The 16397-nt window shown below is 46.6% G+C and overlaps 1 protein-coding gene across 9 annotated transcripts in view; it reads right to left on the bottom strand.

Annotated features, from left to right (window-relative positions):
• Nucleotides 1-16397, bottom strand: part of ATXN7L1 (ataxin 7 like 1) — a 252280-nt gene that overhangs the window by 14086 nt on the left and 221797 nt on the right. For all 9 annotated transcript variants that reach the window (XM_061165221.1, XM_061165222.1, XM_061165225.1 and 6 more), the window contains 3 exons: nt 13687-13769; nt 12555-12811; nt 3060-3255 (listed from right to left, as the gene is read on the bottom strand). In XM_061165221.1, coding sequence (XP_061021204.1) covers nt 3060-3255; nt 12555-12811; nt 13687-13769 — 536 coding nt within the window. The remainder of the gene's footprint in view (nt 1-3059; nt 3256-12554; nt 12812-13686; nt 13770-16397) is intronic.

The raw sequence follows: 16397 nt of genomic DNA on the forward strand, positions 1-16397 counted from the left end.
GAGCTCACTCTCCTGCCGCTTCTCCCCTCTTCTCTGGGCTGTGTCCAGTTCTCCTCTCCCTCAGGGCCTGAATGAAGACTCACCTTTCCAGTTGCCTTTGTCTGACTTACCTTGCCACTCGGAACTCCCACAAACCCCTATACACACTTCAGCACCTTCCACCAGGGAACAGCTATGTGGCTGTTCTATGTGACACAGAATGCTTCTGTGGTGGTCTTGATGACTACAAGTGTCTAAAGGCCAGAGACCCCCATTCTCTTCTTCTTCCTCCTCAATATGAGGCTAGTAGGGATTTAGGCTAAAGGATGGACTACAGAGATACGGTCCTACAAAGTATTCAGAGTGAACTCACACTTTAAACATAGGGCTGAAACATGAGCAGTTAGATGGTTAATAAATGTCATTTGATGATGATGTTAGGACACCCAGAAGGCCAGCAGACAGAATTGCAAGAAGGTGACATTTGGCTGGTCAGAGCTCAGGCAAGTCTGCAAGTGACTCTATAACTCAAATGCAGCTCCTCTCCCTCCCCCAGGCCTCTCCCAGCAGCTCCCTGGACTCCGTCCCAGACACAGTGCTGGGCTGGCACTCATTCCACAAACGCTTCCTGGAACCAGTCTTTGGAACAGTTCTCAGGAGGAAATGCAAGACCTTCCCTTTGTTTTGTTTCTGCTTATGTTTGGGGGTCGGTGGGTGGGGGTTGCACTAAAATCTTGCCACCCATCAAATCTGGTACTCCTGATGAAAAACTCTTTTCCGCACATTAAGTGCTTACTGACCAAGCCAGAAAACATACAAAGGGAGTTCTCCCACATGGAAGCTGGTCCCCAACAGCATATAGGCACTGGTCCAGGTCCAGACATTTTTTCTTCTTTCGTCTCCTTGCTAAAGACACCCCAAATGAGGGTTCATTACAAAAATTGATTTAATGTATCAGTTGGCCATGAAAGAAAGGACAAAGCAAAGAAACAAATCCATGGCCTTTCCATTTAAATCAGCAAAACATGAAGGGCACACAAATCTGCCAGGCTCCAAGTTGAGCTAATCCACTATAGCTTGGCAGCGTGTCATTTGGACAGAGATCTTGATGTGCTCCAGAGTCTGGCCTTCTGGTAGAGAGCCCTGTCTCACTTTCAGACTTGGAAGCTGGAGGCCTCTTAACTGTCTGCGCTACCTACGTCTCTAGTTCAATAGAGATGCAAGGCTCAGCGCCCCAGAGGCTCCTGTTCTTAATTGCATATGGTGCCCCAGGCAGGGCTGTAGCTCCTTGCAGCATGGGCCACTGTGGCAGACCCTACTAGTTGCCAAGCTCATCAACTACCATCTCACCCCTCAGCTCTCCCTGTTTTTTCCTGGCTAAGAGAACCATGCTTTTGTCCTGATATCTGTCATGGAGCAGTGAGCAGGAAAGGTGGGTTTCTTCCCAGAACCTTGGGATGAATCATGGCTGGGCTCATCCTGTGTGCTGTTTTAGTTGCTAAATCATGTCCGACTCTTTGCGACCCCATGGACTGTAGCCCGCCAGGCTCCTCTATCCATGGGATTCTCCAGGTAAAAACACTGGAATGGGTTAACATTTCCTTCTCCAGGGGATCTTCCCGATTCAGGGATCAAACCTGCATTTCTTGCATTGGCAGGCATTTTCTTTACCACTGAGCCACCTAGGAAGCCCCATCCTGTGTTTCCTACAAGCCTATCCTCTGCCACTGATTGGTATAGGGGTGGGCATGTGACCTACTTCTGGTGGATGGAAGAGAAGGTCTGCTGGGAGGGCTCATGGGAACATCTTCTTCCCTAAGAAATGACATAAGAGCATCTTAGAGGAAGACTCCCTTCCTGTCGGTCCCTTTCCCCACTTTGTAGAATGTGACTTGGTGAGGATGTGACGTTGGAGTTGGAGCCGGAGCCGACATATCCAGACTGTGCATGAAAGGCAAAAAGGGTTGGGGAATTCTCCCTCTGCAATATGACTCTGAAGAGATGCAGAAACAAGCCTGGAACCACTCACCTCTAGAATTCGTGCTACATGAGACAAGTAAATGGCTGATGCGCACATACGGTATGACTTGAGTTTTCTATTACTGACAGTCAGAGGCATTCCTAATCGTCCCTGTTTCTGTACTAGCCGAGAGGCTAAGTCTCAAGCTGTTGGTGAAGCACACTGGTAGAACTGGGCAGGGAGTCCCTCTCCTGATGCAGGGTTGATTTCACCTACATAGTTCATGCGATCCCAGGACAGTCAGAGCTAACCTTGAAGGCTTCACGCTGGGACCAGAGCAAAGCAGCTATGGGGTCCCATGTTTCTGGCCTCCCTGAATTCGGCTCTGTTGATGGTAGCACCAGACATTCCTTTTTTAAGTGCTCACATGGCCAACATAAACAAGCTTCCAGCTGATGCTTCCTTATACCTCCCACCTGGATTTCAATGACCTTCTGAATTGTTAAAGTGGACTCTTCCAAGGAACTGGGGAGAAACTGACCTTTTCATTAACCTGCTTTCATGCTGACATGAAATGCTTCCTTCTTTCCTACACACATACACACACACACACACACACACACACACACACACACACACACACACACACGAGTTTTGTGCCATATGGTCACACCTACTAAGAACAATAAAACTCAGAACCAACAGGGAAGAAAACCAGCCAGGGCTGGCACCTGGCACATTGCTCAGACAGACAGTTCCCAAAGCAGGTGCACCAGACTGATTCTTGAAATCAGAGGCTGCTTTTCAGATGGGCAAGGCAGGAAGGTCAGCTCCCCAGTGCTCTTCTATGAACACCGTTTCTCAAGCATTATCACTTCAAGGTGCAGCATAAATACTCAGGTGCTTAAAGGATTATGATCAGCTGGGTGCCCTCACCTTTCCTTCTGTGATTTTCAAGGGGATTTCTAAGGCAATCATTCAACCTCAGGGAAAGCCCTTTCAAAAAACACTGTCCTGGAGGCCTCTGCTTAGGAAGGATGCTATCAGAGGATGCAGTCCCCTAAACACCACAAAGCGCGGGGAGAAAGAAATGCCGGGATGGAAACAGAAAGAGGCCTACCGCAAGAGGTCTGGGGTGGTGGGCAGAGAAATGACAGTCTAATAGCTTCTCGGATTCATCGGTTCCGTCCATCTCCCCTTCATCACTCGACAGTCGGCTGGCGAGGTCACCTCCAACTGGGGGCAGAGGGGGTTCCGGAGTGTAGCCACTGTGATTTGAAGACGTGCTGCTGCTTATGCTATTTGCAGAAGATGGTCTAAGGGCAAGAGAAAGCAAACAGAATAAACTTTTCTGAGGGAAACAGACCCACCCAGTTTCACGGAGCTCAGAATCAGACCAATTAGCCTTCCCGATACATTAAGGAAGGCAGGTCGATGACAGACCTGCACAAGGGAAAAATTCAGGCTGAGAGGGGAGGCAGTGACCAGCTCTCTACGCGATCGGGTGGAGCTGAGACTGCCCTGCCTGAATGCGGGCACCAGGGAAAACTCCAACAGTGTAAGCAGAACAGAAAATACAAAAAACAAACTCGTGTGGCAGAGAATTAATTCAACTTAAAACTAGTCATCTATAAATTCAGTTACAACTATTCATTCATTTGCATGTAAGGAATTTACACTTGCCCTGCAGTTGCTTCTCTCTGAAAGCAGACGGTGATGGGAAGATCAACCAGATAAACAAGCTCAAATCAGTCAACAAAATGTCAGTGATGACAAAAGACAGCCTTACAAACACAGCTACTGAACTATGACTTTATGACGGTGTTCCCATACCTACACGAAAAAATGTTTTGTCCCAGATGGGACCACAATTTCCTCACCCTGAAGCCAAGCCTGTTTCTTAATATCAAGTCACATGTAGTTTAATTGTATCTTCTGAGGGTGAATGTTTCTATTTAATTTTTGACAAGCCACTAGACCCACAGATTGGCATGGCTGACTCAACAGTAGGTGTTGAAGAAATATGTTTCTCAATGAAAAAGCGAATTAATTCCATGTGTATAAACAATCCAACAGATCTCATCCCAGTCATGGCTAAGCTTATAGAAAAGCAGTAAGAGGCAGTACCAAGGCTTTCTAAGCAGTGCGAAACAAAAGAAAACACACCTCCGCATCAGAAGAGTCAGAAGAATGGTCAAAGCTAGTTGTTAGTTGTTTTGATTGACCAGGGAGACAGTCAGGGAGAAAAAGAAGTTTTAGAGGGAAAAAAAAAAAAAATCAGGATTTTTTCTTTTTTTTTTTGATGTGGGCCATTTTTAAAGACTTTATGGAATTTGTTACAATATTGTTTGTTTTATGGTTTGGTTTTTTGGCCATGAGGCAGGTGGGTGGGATTCTTAGCTCCCGCATGACCAGGGATTGAACTCACAGTCCCTACATTGGAAGGCAAAGTCTTAACCACTGGACTGCTAGGGAAATCCTCAGGATCTTAAAAAAAAAAAAAAAAACAAAGAAAGGTTTTCTGCATTCTGCTTTGAAAGTTGCCCCTTCAAGTAACATGAAGGGGCTTTTACTCATATACCTCTCTTCTCTCCCTCATTTTCACCTTGGACACTTTGTTGTTTTGAAATCTTTCTAGGTGTCAAATACCTGAGTTCAAACCAGATCCCCAAAGCACAATCACATAAAAACAAAGCCACAAAGGTGGAAAAAAAATTGATAGATGAACGGATAAACAAAACATGGTATGTCCATACAATGGAATATTAGTTAAGTCTCAAAAGGGAAGGAAATTCTGGTATATGCTACAGCATGGATGAACCTTGAAGACATTATGCTAAGTGAAATAAGCCAGTCACAAAGGACAACTATTGTATGACTCCACTTAAACAAGGTATCTACCACAGTGAAATTCAGAGGCAGAAAGTAGAACGGTGGTTATACCAGGTGCTGGGAATGGGGACTTGAGTGTTTAATGGTACAGAGTTTCAGGACTGAAAGATGAAAAAGTTCTGGAGATGCATGGTAGTGATGGCTGCACCACAAGGTCCTTAATGCCGCTAAAAAAGATTTTTCTTTGCAAAGAAAAGCTGGTTTCCATCTTCATCTGGACCTTGTTTCTTCTGGATGTGCTGCAGCCATCTTGCTACAGACTTTGAAGATGGAGCCGAAAGACTGAAGAGGGTGGAATAAAAGGGCAGAGGACAGCCAAGCCCTGATCGCTGGGGACTGGTGCCCGTTCACCTCTGGACTTCCTGTCACCAGCAGTAAGAAATTTCCTAGTTACTGAAGTGGTTAGTAAGCAAGGTTTTTTTGTTACTTGCACTTGAAGTGTCCCAAAAAGTGTGAACAAGAGATTTTACCCTGTTTTTAGGAGACAGACTGTAACTGGAGAATGTTAACTAATGGGAAAGAAGCTGAGCTACCACAGAACCCTAATAAGCAGGGCACCATGAGCAGCTAGAGCTGCAAAAGTCACAGATGAGGTGAGGACTGAAAATAGCAGGAGAGCTGAAAGGCTTGATACTGGGTTGTTGGACCCACAGGTCATCACTCCTCACATAGCCAGATGACTTTAGCACTGCCCCACCTGCCCGCTCCCCCTCCAATCAACTCTCAGAGAAAATGAACTGAGATTCCAGACAGCGGGCCACCAGCAGAGACTAGGAGGGAGCACAGGGCTAGAAAAAGGGGACTGTGGGCTGTCCCTGGTCAGATCCTTAACTGGCACTCCCGGAATGCCTACTGCCCGGCACATCAGCAGGCAGGATTCTTCCCTTGGGAAATTTAATGGTCACAGAGAAAAGGCTTCCACACTTTGCATAAATATCAACAAAAGGCTGACTGGTGATGTGATAATCTTATGGTTGACAGTCCCACACACAGACCTCCAATCAGCTTATTAGAGTCTTTCTTTTAAAATGAATGGTTAGAAATCACCCAACATTCCTGAAACAATCTCCAACATTAGGCTGACCAACCAAGCATCAAACACATAAACACATACGTGAAACAAACCTGGGGGAAATGAAGATAAGAGAGAAAAAGAAAGAAAACCAAGAAGCCTATCTTCAGGGACATCAGAATGGTATCACTTCTGCAAAAGATGGTATCTTGTAGGATATTATAAAAAGCAATCAGATAAAAAGAATTGGATCCTGGTGACTTCCTTGGCAGTCCAATGGTTAAGAATCCACACTTCCATTGCAGAGGGCAATGTTCCCCTAGTCAGAGAACGAGGGTCCTGCATGTCACATGGTGCCATCAAAAAAAGAAAGAAAAAGTAAAAATCAGAACCAGATCCTAAAATGTAACAAGCAAATCATAAATTATTTGATATATAGTTTTAAAAGTAAAGTAAAAAAAAGTCTTTTAGACAGTGGAACAAGAGATTGAGAAAAAAATAGGACAAAAGGGTAAGAGAATGAAAAGATCAGAGCAAAAGGTCCAACACCCAGCTAATAGGAGGTTAAAGAGAATAAAGCTAACAGCAGGAATAAAATTATTTAGGATGGAATAGAAAATATCCCACAAGCAGGTGTTTCCAGATTTAAAGGATCTACTGAGTCCCCAGTACAATGAATGAAAAAAGACCTATATCAAGGGTGATCCCTGGGAACTTTCAGAGCCCCATGCTTCAGAAATCAAAAATGGAATCAGAATGATACTGAACTTCTTAATAAAAATCTTTGATGCCAAAAGTCAATGGAAAAACTGCTCTCAAAATTCTGTAGGGAAATAGTTTTCAACCCACTTATATATTCAGGGAGATGATCCATTAAGTGTGCTGCTGCTGCTGTGTGTGAGTAGAATAAAAACATTTTTATTTTATTTTATAAAAACTTTTTTTTTTAATTTATAAGGATTCTAAAAATTGACTTCCCATGTCCCTTTTCACAGGACACTAATGGAGAAAACACTTTGTCGAATAAAGGAGCAAACCAAGAAAGGAGGCAGCGAGGAGCCCCGGGAAAAGGCTGATCTAACCCAGCAAGGGTAAAGTGAGCCTCAGGATGGCAGGAATTACTGTTTTTCACTCTTTTTTAGGACTATTTGGTTTTTGAACAACATGTCTATATTCAGTTCAGTTCAGCCGCTCAGTCATGTCCGGCTCTTTTCAACCCCATGAACTGTAGCATGCCAGGGTTCCCTGTCCATCATCAGCTCTCAGAGCTTGCTCAAACTCATGTCCATTGAGTCGGTGATGCCATCAAACCATCTCATCTTCTGTCATCCCCTTCTCCTCCTGCCTTCAATCTTTCCCAGCATCAGGGTCTTTCTAATGAGTCAGTTCTTTGCATCAGGTGGCCAAAGTATCAGAGCTTCAGCATCAGTCCTTCCAATGAATATTCAGGGCTGATTTCCTTTAGGATGGACTGGTTTGACCTTTGTGTACTCCAAGGGACTCTCAAGAGTCTTCTCCAACACCAAAAAATTAAGTTTCATTAAGGGAAAAAAAAAAAATCTGGGGGCTTCCATGGTAGTCTAGTGATTAAGAATCTGCCTACACAATGCACGGGACACAGATTTGATCCCTGGTCAGGGAAGATCCCACATGCCGAAGGGCAACTAAGCCCTTCAAGTCACAACTGCCGAACCCACATGCCCCAACTACTGAAGCTGTCATGCCTAGAGCCCATGCTCAGCAACAAGAGAAGCCCTGGCTTGCTGTGACTACAGAAAGCCTTCTGGAAGCAACAAAAAGACCCAGCGCAGTCAAAAATAAAATAAATAAAAATAAAAGAGTTAACAATTAAAAATATATATATATTTCTAAAAAGAAAAAAACCCTTTTCGAGTGGTTGAAACACTCAGTAGTAAGTTCCGGGACTTCCCTGGTGGTCCAGGGGTTAAACCTCCATGCTTGCACTGCAGGAAGCATGGGTCTGATCCTTGGTCAGGGAACTAAGATCCCACATGCCATGCAGCATGGCCAAAAAGGAAAAAAAAAATTAGTAAATTCCAATTGCCAGACAAAAGAGAGGAGGCGAGGGAAGGAGAATCATGGAGATTCATGGAGCATGAAAACTGCGAGTTCCAGAGCAGAAGCAGCTCTGAGAGCAAAGAGAGAAACATGAAGGAAGGATGCCAGGCATAAGTGTGCCCGTGTACGAAGAGGGGGCTCTGAATCTTTTCCTTTCCAGGTCTGTGTCACTCAGGGTGCGGGCACCCTCCTGTCAATTACGGAGTAGTGGATGCTTTCAAGACCTCCTTCCAGCTCTGACTGCTGCCCTCCAGGGTGGAACTGGGAGAGATGGAGTGTGCTGGAAGCAGCCTGTGTCTCTGAAAAGCCAAGGGTTGGTGAGGGTGAAGGGAAACAGGGCTACTGGCCATGAGAAAGTGTGGAAAAAGTCTTGCATGTGTGTTAAACTGCTGTCCAACCTTTCTTCCTCAGCACTACATCACACCTTCCCTCTCCACTTACCAGTCTGGTCTAAAGACAGTGCATATGATGATGGTCCCTGTCCAAGTCGCCTCAGGGAAACTTAAAGTCCCCACCCCCACCGCTCTGAGGAAGCAGGAGCAGCTTTGGGGAAGAGCACGGAGGAAACTGACCTTAACTGAGTCCCTAGTGGTAAAGAATCAGCCTGACAATGCAGGAGACACAAGAGATGCCAGTTCGATACCTGGGTCAGGAAGATCCCCTGGAGTAGGAAATGGCAATTCATCCAGTATTCTTGCCTGGAAAATTCCATGGACAGAGGAGCCTGGTGGGTTACAGTCCATGGGGTCACAAACAGTGGGACACGACTGAGCACACACACACATGATATGTGTAGGCACGTCACATATATTTTCTCATCAGAGCTACCCACTGTCTTAGGCGTGTGTAACTATGACCTACATTTCTCAGATGAGGACACTGGTTGCCAAGCTAATAAAAAGTGGAAATGAGACTTGGTCTGTCTGCTTGACTTTAAAGCCTGAACTACTGAGAAATGGGTAGGAAAAGCCCAGGGACAAACCTAAGTCAAGGAGAGAAATGGTTTCCACTTCGGTGATTATACTATCAATGAGTCACGAACTGAAGTAGCTTTCACTGCAGACTCACTTCTGCCCCTTCTCAGATTTCTAGGACCTTCTGCCTCTTTCCCCGCTGCCTTTGTCAGTCTGAGATTCATTGGTGTTTGCCATTGTATACTTTAGGGTGAGATATGTGTTCATTTATGAGACAGAGGGGAAGGTGCCCAGACCTTGTCAGCATTGACCTCCACAGCTTTTTGTCCCTCCTGGGGGCCAAAGCCTGTCTTGTTAGAGCCCAGCTCAACCCTCTGCACCTCCCCCTGCCTTTCCAAAGAGTCCTGATGGCTTTGGTTGGCCTGGTTAGCCACAGCCCTTGGGCTCTGTGGGGAAAGCAAGGTGTTCCCTTAGAGTTGGGGGCAGGAAAGTAGAGCATATAGGTATGTTATCCAAGGACTCCCAGATCGAGGGACAGAGGCCAGGAGGATGGGTGAATGGAAACCAGGTCTTGCCTAGGCCTTCACTGGCTCCCACTGCTTTCCCACTCACTACCATGGCCCTTCCTACCAGCTACCGTCAACTGAGTGCTTATTATGAGCTTGATACTGTCACTGAATTTTCCTTAGCTCCATTTGACAGATGAGCAGTTTGAGGCCACAGAGGCTGAGAGACGACCACGTTCATTCAGTCAGCAGACAAGGAGTCGATTCTTGCACTATCCAATCCTATTCCAACCCTTGCTAGCTGACTTCTACTCTTCTAATCCTAGGCTCAAGTTCCTCTTTTAGAAACCCCTTACAAGAATGGGTTGCAACTCAAAAATATGAGAACTGGAATATTTTCAAGGTTACCAAAATGATGTTTAAGAAGTAAATGCACACATTGTTAGCATATCCTACAAGAGAAATTCACAACTGGGAAGGGATTACCATAATTCCACTCACGAGTCATTCTTTTGGTCAATTACAGATAATGAGTATGATTGAAATATCTATTATATCATCAGTATGAGGGAAATAATGGTTTTAAGTCTTAGGTGAGTACATTAACTTCTGATCATGCCTTTTTGATCTCTGATAGCATGGGGTCTTGTTTGAACCTAAAACAATTGAAAGAGAACGTTATTTCCCACTAACTTTGGAACAGAGTTCACCCCTGAGTCTTCTGGTGCCTTGAAAAGCATCCTCAAAAACTATTCTCTTACCAACGTTTGTAACGTGCTCCTTGGCCTCCCCTTTCCTTTCAGAGACATTCTTTCTGCTGATTAACCTCACCCTCTCTCTTTCTTCTGTTTCCCTAAAAGAAAATAAACACCTGGCATTTCTCTATTGACAAATATTCCCCTGAAAATTAAAACAAAAAGAAACAGAAAGAAGCAACTCTTAAGGTTGCCTGTTTTCATTTTTTAACAGCTGTCCCTGGTTTCACTGCTAAGCCAGGTACCACTGCTTGAGTGTGAAGTGCCTGCATCGGTCAAAATTGATGGAGCAATGTATAAGAAAAGAGAATTTTCAGGGGCTTCCCTGGCGGCTCAGTGGTAAAGAATCCGCCTGCCAGTGCAGGAGACATGGGTTTGATCCCTGGTCCAGGGAGATCCCACACGCCATGAAGCAACTAAGTCTGTGTTCCACAACTATCCAGACTGAGCTCTAGAGCCTGGGAACTGCAACTACTGAAGCCCGCACACCCTACGGCCCCTGCTCCACAATAAGGGAAGCCAGCACGATGAGAACCCCACACACCGCAACTAGAGAGTAGCCTTCACTCGCTACAACTAGAGAAAAGCTCACGCAGCAATGAAGACCCAGCACAGCCAGAAATAAGTAAATAAAATAAATACAAAGTGGGGTTCCCTGAAGCTCTCAGGGATTCCCTAAATCCGAGGTGATCCCTTGGATGGGCAGTGGGTTCTGGGTACATGTGTGATGAAAGCAGGATTGAGATGGCTTCAGGTGGAGGCAGGTTTGCTTTTATATCAGGTACCATGAAAGGTTTTATGGGAATAAAATAGTTCCATTGCCACCAAGAAGTGTGAAAGCTAGTGTATATAGACTGAAGCTCTGTCCAGAAGTTTGCAGCAGAACTGTCTCCTAGACTCTAAAGCAGGGGCAATCTCCTTCACCAACATCTGGCATTACAGTGAGAAGTCATTATAAAAGGATCCTGCAAAATGAGGGGCGGAAAGGAAAGTGGCAAGTAAATGGATGACGACTACGGCTCGACAGTGGTTATGATGATGGGGATGTGTGGGTGGTGACTCTGTCTGACTCCATCTTCCCAAATGTCTGAGGCTAAGGTTGGTGATTCCAGAAGAGGCCTCTGGCTGTCAAACTGGTCAGGTTTGCGCCAAAGTGGAAGGCACAAGACATCCTAGTAGGTCAGTAACAACTGTCATCAAATATTTGCTTTTACTTTAAAAATAAATTCTATCCTCTTCTTCTATAACTCCATTCTTTTCATGCCTGCTTACTGACTGGACAACTACTCTTTGAGACTCACAGTGTGTGCATTAAAAATCATCAGAGGTTACCAGTATCTGCACTTATATTGTATTATTAATGTTTCCCTTTCATGATGTTGTGGATATTTGAGTCTTATCTTCTGAACTCTAAATTCTTGAAAAGCAGGATCTAGTTTCACTAATCTCTGTGCCCCTGCCTGAGAGTACCTAACATAGTACCTTGCTTATGGAGCAAGCACTCAAATATTTAGGGTTCCCAGTCTTATCACCTGGAAATTGTCTGTGGCTCAATATGGCACTCCACTGGCTGTCAAAGCACACACATGTGGATCTTAAATCACTCTAAATCCAAGTGGGTTTCTTTTCTTTTCTTTTTTTTTGAAAACTGAAGTATAGTTGACTTACAATGTTGTACCCACTGTTTTCTATCCTTTCATTTCCTCCCAGGACAACCAAATAAAATCTCTAAGAAGTGGCTGAGCTTTCTTGGTGTGAAGGGAAATTTAAGGACAGACAGCTCCATCACACCAAATTTCCCTCCACCCTGACCACTGGAGAGTTGTGGGGAAAATTCACAAAATATTGTAACAAATGGGCTCTGCTGCTGTGCTGACTCCCCTCCCCTCCACAAGGCTTCCCTCTAATCTAAAAACCCAGGCGACCACGGGATTTCCCTGGTAGTCCAGTGGTTAAAACTCTGTGCTTCTAATGCAGGCGGCACAGGTTCAATCCCTGGTCAGGGAACTAAGATCCCACATGCTGCACAGTGTGGCCAACAGATAAATAAATTAAATAAAGTTACTTATTGAAAAAAAGAAAAAACACCAAACCAAACAAACCCCAACCAGGAAGTTGCCTGGTGGCTGAGTGTCACTTTCAGGTATTTATTTCCAGCTGACTCTTGCTCTGTGAAAACACATGCTGTCGGATTTGGGTCTGTTATGAGGTATGACAGTGATGGCAACGATGACCACAGTGAGCATGACAATGGTGACAGCAATAAAATCCACCGAACACTACGTGGCAGACACTGGACTGAGCCCCTCACACCCATTCTCTCATTTCAAGCTCACAACCGCCTCCCTAGGTAGGACCATGAAGACTCCCGTTTCACAGGTGATCAGACCACACTCGACCCAGGCAGGCAGTCACTGGCCATGGACTCAAGGCTTCCATCGCCGAGGGGGCACTTACCTAGGAAGCACAGAGTTGGGTGGCCTGGATTTTGCAGGGGACGCGACTTTAGGTTCTGGGCCCGAGCTCCCTGAAGGTCCCGGCAGTGAGTCGTGCGCCGGCCCGGGGGGATTGGGAAGTACTTCCCTTGCCGAAGTCAGGAGATGCTCTTTATCTTTAACTTCTTTTTCCCGGGACTTGGCTTTGTGTTCCGCCAGGAGGAGGTCAAATTGCTTCTTCCGGCCTGGGACTGCCCTCCGATGGCTTAGTGAGTGAGTCTAAGGAGAAGAGAGATGGAAAGCACAGCCTCTTTGATCAGCACATAAACCTGCTTCCCCAGGCCCTCCATTTCAGAAACTGCAATTCATGGGAATTTAGAGGTGCTTGAAAAGTCAACTTCAAGGCAACAGCTCCTGTTCTGCGGCTGGGAAGAGGCAGAGACCACACAAAACGCAACCGTGCCCTACGCTCCTGGCGTTAAGGAGCCAAAGCTTCCTCCGAAAAATGGCCAAAGATGACGAGCTTCAGCGCTGAACCCCTGAGGACCTCCCTGACGACAGGCACCGGTGAGGGCGCGCTGGAGTTAATCCAGGTGCAGGTGGGAGGCTCGCTTTGGCCCAGACACACAGAGACACCAAGCAGAGAGGGCCACGGCCTCCATCCCGAGAGGCACTAGCAGTTCAGCATGAAATACGGGGCTGGGGGCTACCCACGGGCGGCCGCTTCGGGTCAGCTGTCCCCCGGCCACCCCGCTGCGGCCGGATCAGGGGCGCGGCGGCTCGTCCTCCCCTCTGGGGCTGCCTTTCAGGGCGCTGCCGCCGCCGCCGCCGCCGCCGCCGTGCTGCTCCTGCATACATTAAAACGTAGCAGGGTTTAGAACCGCCTGTGAGTGCCTATAAATACAATTTACTGTCTGGCCTCACAAGTAACAGGGGAAGCCTATTTTTTTTTTTTTTTTCTCCTTCTTAAAAAGCCAGCCAGCTTGAGGCAGGCACTCTGCTACCATGGAAGAGAAGAAAGCATTTCCCTTACAAAGAGCAGCTGGGGGTCGTGTCGAGGCTCCACACCCTGCCGTGTGCAGAGAGTGGCATGCAAACATTTCGACAAAGGCCCCAGCGAGAGCAGGAAGTATTTTTTATGGAAAGAGAAATACCTTGCAGGTGAGGGATCTTGTGCAAGGTTTCTTTGTCTCGGGATCCAACACTCCACAGTGTTTATTTGGGTCAAATTCTCTCTCTGGTTTAAGAAACAAACAAAAAATATAAGAAAAAAGGAGACTAAATAGGATTTGGCATTAAGACTACATTTTTTAAAAAATGCACATTTGCACCAACAAGTGAGACATTGTCAGGCAATCTGTTTTGTTGTTTTTTTTTCCCTCCAACCGGCTGCTAAAATGCTTCCAGAACCGCTGGGGGAAGATGGCGCTTCTCTCTGAACCCAAGAGTTCCCACGTCCAGCTTTGGTGGGGATGTGGTAGGGATGGGAATGCACAAGGGGAGAGGGCGGGTGGGCAGCAGAGGGAAAAGGGCCACGTGGTTCTCAGGCTTTATTTCACTCCAACCGTCTCCCCAGGCACCTCTGGGCAAAGCTGGCTGCAGACGGGGCAGAGTCACCAGAAGGCCCTGGGACCACTTTCTCCCCTGGGGTAGCTCCAGGAATACATCACTCTCCCACACTGCCCTCCCACAAATGGCTCAATAGTTTGAGCCATTTGAGTGGGAAATTATTCCTTGACATGTCAGTGTGACCGGCCTCTCTCATGCTTTGGAAAGTCCTCAGCACAAGGCATCCCATGCAGCCTTGCTGCCTGGATTTCCCCGATTCAGGAACATGTAGACAGGGGCAGGTGTGGGCTTTACGCTGAGGCTGAACCTGCAGGTGTAAAGGGCAGGGCCTGCTGGCCTCACAGTTGCTCTGCCCCCAGCCTGGAGCCTGGTGCTCCAGAAAGGAGTGAGCCGGGCAAGCGGTCCCCTTGCCACCAAGGATGGTTGAGGGAAGCAGGCTTTCCCCAGCTCCTGCCTTCCCACTGGAGTCCTGATGGCCCCTGTCGAGGTGACTTCTAGGGAACTTACTCTTTTTATGCTCATTTTGGATCCTTCTTCCTTCTGGGCTACAAAAATGTTTTCCTCCCCTAGAAAATGGAGGGTTGTGAGACAACCTCTTAAAGACACTGCAAGCTTTACAGTTCCACCTCTTGATGGCCCGTGCCATTTCCGGAAGACACCCAGCAAACACCTGAGTCCTGCAGGGCAGGAATGACACGGTTCTTCTGGGCATTCACAGAGATGGGCAGCAGTGCAGGTGCGTGGGGAGGTGGATGGGTGGGTGGAGGGGCATGTATAAACTTGGAGGCATGTCTCCTTCAGGGCCTCCAATGGCTGCAAGCTATAAAGAGGTTAACTTGCCTGAAAAACTGTCTGAACTTGCTGGAGTAAAATCTGACCATAATAAATGAATGCATTCTATTTCTAGAAGAAGGTTTGGGAGCTGTGGGATGGTTGCAACAGTGGTGATGATGTTTGCAATAAAACCATTCTCATATCCAAGACAGATCTCCTGCTTGGCTATCAAAATGCATCCTGCCCCTTTCTTTTGCTTTTGTCTTCTTTTCTTAAGCTTCATTTTTTAAGAAGAGAAAACTGTTAGGCCTGGAGATGTTTGCTTCTTATGAGCCCTCTCTGCCCACCAAGGAGGGTCTTGGCGCCAGGCCCCATGCCGCCTGGTGAGAGTTCCTTCCCTTGGGCCTGGTGGAGTCAGCCCTGTACCCAGATCCACACCAGCACTCGTGTTGGCCTGGAACTGAACAGGTTGTTTGGCTGGGGGCAGGAGCTGGCTGCCAAATGTGAAAGCGAGAGAGAAATAAGCAAAAGACCCAATGAGACAAAACCACCAACAAAATGCAAAACCAACAAACACACACAAAAAAATCCCCAAACAACTTAAGATTAAGGTGCCGGCTGGAAGCCACAGTCATGCTTCTGCCAGGACGAGGGAGCCCAGCCTCACTGCGCCCAGACAGATCCACCAGCTCGTTCAGGGACTCCACCTCCTCTGCAGAGTGACAGTGACCTTTCTCTGCAGGAAGAGAGCTAGGTGCATGGGGCTCTGTCCACACAGAGAGGCCCCCACCCTCAAAGACAGGGCCAGGCTCTGCCTTTCTTGTGGGACAGTGGTTGAATAGGACATGGAGAGATTTTCAGGGTAATATAACTGTGTCATTTGAATGCTTTGGGCGCAAGGTACTTTTCAGACCCAGACTTTTTAAAAGTTACAAACATAAGAGAAAATCTGAAATACAGATAAATACAAAGTAAAGAATAAAAATGACCCACAATTCTTGGGAGCACTTAGAAATTATGCTCACACCAGAGGACACAGCTTCTCTCTCACAGGGCAGTTTTCTCTGTATGGTGGACCCCTGAATAACTTGGGTTTGGACTGTGCACGGATATTTTTTAGTAGTATATACTGCAGTACTACACGACTGGAGGTTGGTTGAACCTGCGAATACGAGGAACCGCATACACAGAAGACCTACTAGAAACCATATGGGGATTTTCAACTGCATGGAGGGTTGGCACCACTAATCCCTGCGTTGTTCAAGGGTCAACTATATTTTCTTTCTTCTGGTTAACACCTGATAAATGCCCAGGGTGTGTGAAGAAGTTATAAAATTTATAGCTTTTCTTGATCTTTTGGAGAAAGTAAAACTGCCAGATTTCCTTTCACAACAAACCCAAAGCAAATACCATCCACTTGGGGGACCCAAGGGCCAACCACTGACTTACGGACTGGCCACGTGCAGTACCTTTCTGGGTACCTCCTGAGTGCCTACTCTGACAACCAAGTAGATTGCAGACA

The sequence above is a fragment of the Dama dama genome, chromosome 18, assembly GCF_033118175.1.
Source record: "Dama dama isolate Ldn47 chromosome 18, ASM3311817v1, whole genome shotgun sequence".
NCBI lineage: Eukaryota > Metazoa > Chordata > Mammalia > Artiodactyla > Cervidae > Dama > Dama dama.